The following is a 3260-nucleotide window of genomic DNA, read 5'->3' as shown; positions in this document are numbered from 1 at the left end:
TGCTCTTAATATTATATATTTACTGAATTACGCGATTAACAAAGCTAAGTAATAAGGTATGTTTGAGTTTAAAATATTGAGGAATATTAAATAATTTGTGTACTTAATCATAATCTAGGAATAAATAAGCTAACATTTAGAAAATATATTAAAGCCAAGATGAACAGCAAAACTTGAAAGGACTTTTATGTTTTGAAGATATTTTGTCTAGGATAGCTGGTAGGCATACAAATATAGGTATGTACTATTAAATGTATGCAGCCACAAAATATGAGTCAGTCAAAACTCATTCCGCTCTAATTTAGTCGGTTTGATATTTTCTAATTATCGGTCAATTCTCATGAATTATGAATTATTTATTATGTACGTACAAGTATATTATTCAAAAAAAAAGTATGTGAATGCAGCTTTATCTATACCTATTAATTAATTTGGGTTATCGTTGGAATCCATCATTATAGAAGAAAAATGGAAGGGAAACTCGGAATGATTCCCGCTTTAGAGTTAGGCTTCGAATTTCTTATTTTTTGGTTTACTAATTTTGTAACCAAGATTGTAATGTGTTTGCGATTTCTTCTTGAGCTTTTTTCACATCAGGATTAGTATTATTTTTGGGTACAGATATGTCCTCACAGTGACTGGCTCCTAAAAACAGAACGTAATCAGACATCGATTTATGAAAACAAGATAGATTATAAAATGAGATGTGTGTAAGTAGGAATATACCTTGGATGTAGATTATTGTCTGGTTAGGTGCATGTGGAATAGCGGGAGTGATGCCAATAGAATGCCAAGGGTCAATTGATCCGTGAGTGAATACGATGTTTCCAACGTTAATTTTCAATCCTCCGTACAAATTATTGGTCTCATAAACCGTTCTATTCAATAGCAAACCATTGAACCTGTGAACATTCATGCGATAGTATACCTACGTATCAACTGATAGGTACAAAAGGAGAACAAGCAGAAAAAAACTACTCACTTTGGACCGAATATATCTTCGCATTTTTTGATGAAGTATTCTACAGGAATGTAAGCTCCCGTTGAATCCGAGGACTTACGAGTATTTGAAGTCTGATACCAACCGAATTCGGTACAAAGTTGATACGTCCATTGTCTCACTGAAATCAAAAATTGAACCATAGTTAGAATGACTACGCAGACGTGACATATTATAATATGTATTTTATTAGCTTGATTAGAAGACACCAACAGAAATCCTCAGGACCTTTATTTGTAGACTTCAAGTTCTTGATACCATCACTGTAGCGATTATTCCAACAATTGGTATGCTTCTTTTCTAACTGTGATCGCATGGCTTTAGCGTACAATTCCAGCTGATGAAAGAATTCAAAAAATTTATTACTGATGAAGAAATTATCCAAGTAAATTGCTTTAAAAATTTTAAGACGTTGATACTGCAACAAGCCTGGTATCAGACTTACATACAATATAAGTACATACAAACCGCTGAAGCATTAGAAGATGTCATAATGTTGCAAAAACTTTCAATATCCCGTTTGTAACCATACTGAACAGCGTAAGCTAATAGATTGAGCGGTCCGCTAAACAATGTTGATATACTTTCCATGTTGTTGTCCACTTGGAAGCATAGACTGAAACAAATATGAATAAATCAGCGGTTGGTTATTTTCGACATGGCTTTCAATCTGATCATTTTTAAATGCCATATCTCACCGGAATTGTTCTTTAACCTGTCCTCTACCTTCGTCACTTTGGATTAAACGGCCAAGTTCCTCATTTGCCTCAGCTACTTTGCCAGAACAGTTTGGTTTAATAGAAATAGAGTCCAGTGATTCTCTAACAACTTTGTAGTATTCTAAAAAAAAAAAAAAAAAATGAGACGAAATCAGTAGGTACTAAGACGATAGGTATCATTTTTTAAGCTGATAACCCTATTCAGTGGCAATTTTCGGTGTTTTTTTCTGTAATTTTCATTTTTTTCCTTTTTCTTTGTTCTTTTTCCTTTTGCTTTGTTCTTTTTAAAAACATTATTTCGAGTACTTAGGCGAGGTTAACCTATGCAGTACCTCGTTGTAATGATTTTCTCACAACTCCTTGAGCATACCCATAAATTGCCTTAGAACTCTTAATCGTTTTTTTTTTGAGAATTTGAAATAAGAAGGGGCAGTACGCGTGCATTTTGCAAAATATTGCTTGAAAAATACCTAGAAAATTCTCCTTGGCTAGAAGTGGGGCGCTTGAAGAAACTGCTCCGTGTACGAGATGAGGATACTTGAGACGAACCCACGCAGCCAAGCTTCCTGCATACGAACACCCCAACACGATCCATTTAGTATCATTGGGTATATTATATTGATTAGCTACTCCACCAATGAAATTTGCGATATCTGCTAGAGCCTGTTGGCTTTTCAGATAAACCAGATTCTGTGTGCTAGTATCGCTGAAAATGGGAAACGAAACGTTAGGCATTCTCAATGAAGTGAAGATTATTCAGTTGATGGAAGGACGAATACATATTTTGATTAGGTACTTATTTGGTACGCTTCGGCCATAGAATCGATGCTCCAAAGAGAAAAAGGTTGCGTTGAACTTTTGCGCGTATTTTTTCCATTGATACTTGTTGAACTTTTCTGCAGCTTGCGATTCACCATTTATCAACAAAAAAGCTGGCCCACCTTTCTTATGAAACGTTGAATTAACCCAGTACCGCTAAACAGATGTTAGAAAATGTATTAGTAAAGTCATTAGTTGAGAAATTCGCGTCTACTTTTGATGATTTTTTGTGTGGAATTGTGTAATTGATTTTTATTTGCTATCTCTGTTATTAAAATGGATTTCAGAATACCTACATAAACTGGTGACTTGAATTTTAGATAAAACATGCTGCTCAAAAGTTAGGTTATTTTCTGGTTATTACGTAGAAGTATCAATCGAATGACTCACTTGTAACCAGGTTTTTTCGTTGAATGGGTCGAAATGATCCAGCCGCTGCACAAAGTACCGGTCTTCTGATGAACCATAGCTGAGATCGTCTTTTGAAATGTGTTCTTCAAGCCAACGCTGGCGGTAGAACTCTTCAAGACGAAAAAAGGCGGAGGAGAAGGTAAAATTCAAAACGAAAAGTATCCATGTTATTGAACCAACTGTTTTCAAGAAGACCATATTATTGTTTGATGATCAAAAAACAGAGAGATCACACTCGAAATGGAAATTCAACCGAAACTAACTCTAAGTTTGATTTGTTTGAATTAGGATAGGTCAACTGTGCATTGTCG

At 34.8% G+C, this 3260-nt stretch overlaps 1 protein-coding gene across 2 annotated transcripts; it reads right to left on the bottom strand.

Annotated features, from left to right (window-relative positions):
- LOC135837020 (putative serine protease K12H4.7) lies at positions 1–3260 on the bottom strand. 2 transcript variants are annotated; one of them, XM_065352142.1, is made up of 9 exons: positions 2929–3260; positions 2516–2694; positions 2190–2425; positions 1699–1840; positions 1469–1616; positions 1214–1337; positions 983–1121; positions 727–902; positions 1–645 (listed from the first exon to the last, which is right to left on the bottom strand). In XM_065352142.1, exons 1-9 carry the CDS (start codon positions 3145–3147, stop codon positions 536–538), a joined length of 1473 nt encoding a protein of 490 aa, XP_065208214.1. In that variant the 5' UTR covers positions 3148–3260; the 3' UTR covers positions 1–535. The 2 variants fall into 2 exon arrangements, with proteins under 2 accessions (XP_065208214.1, XP_065208215.1); XM_065352143.1 differs by having other exon boundaries at positions 1229–1337.

The sequence above is a fragment of the Planococcus citri genome, chromosome 2 (assembly GCF_950023065.1).
Source record: "Planococcus citri chromosome 2, ihPlaCitr1.1, whole genome shotgun sequence".
Taxonomy (NCBI): domain Eukaryota; kingdom Metazoa; phylum Arthropoda; class Insecta; order Hemiptera; family Pseudococcidae; genus Planococcus; species Planococcus citri.
The sequence above is the reverse complement of the archived record's forward strand: the minus strand, read 5'-3'. Positions and strand labels throughout refer to the sequence as shown.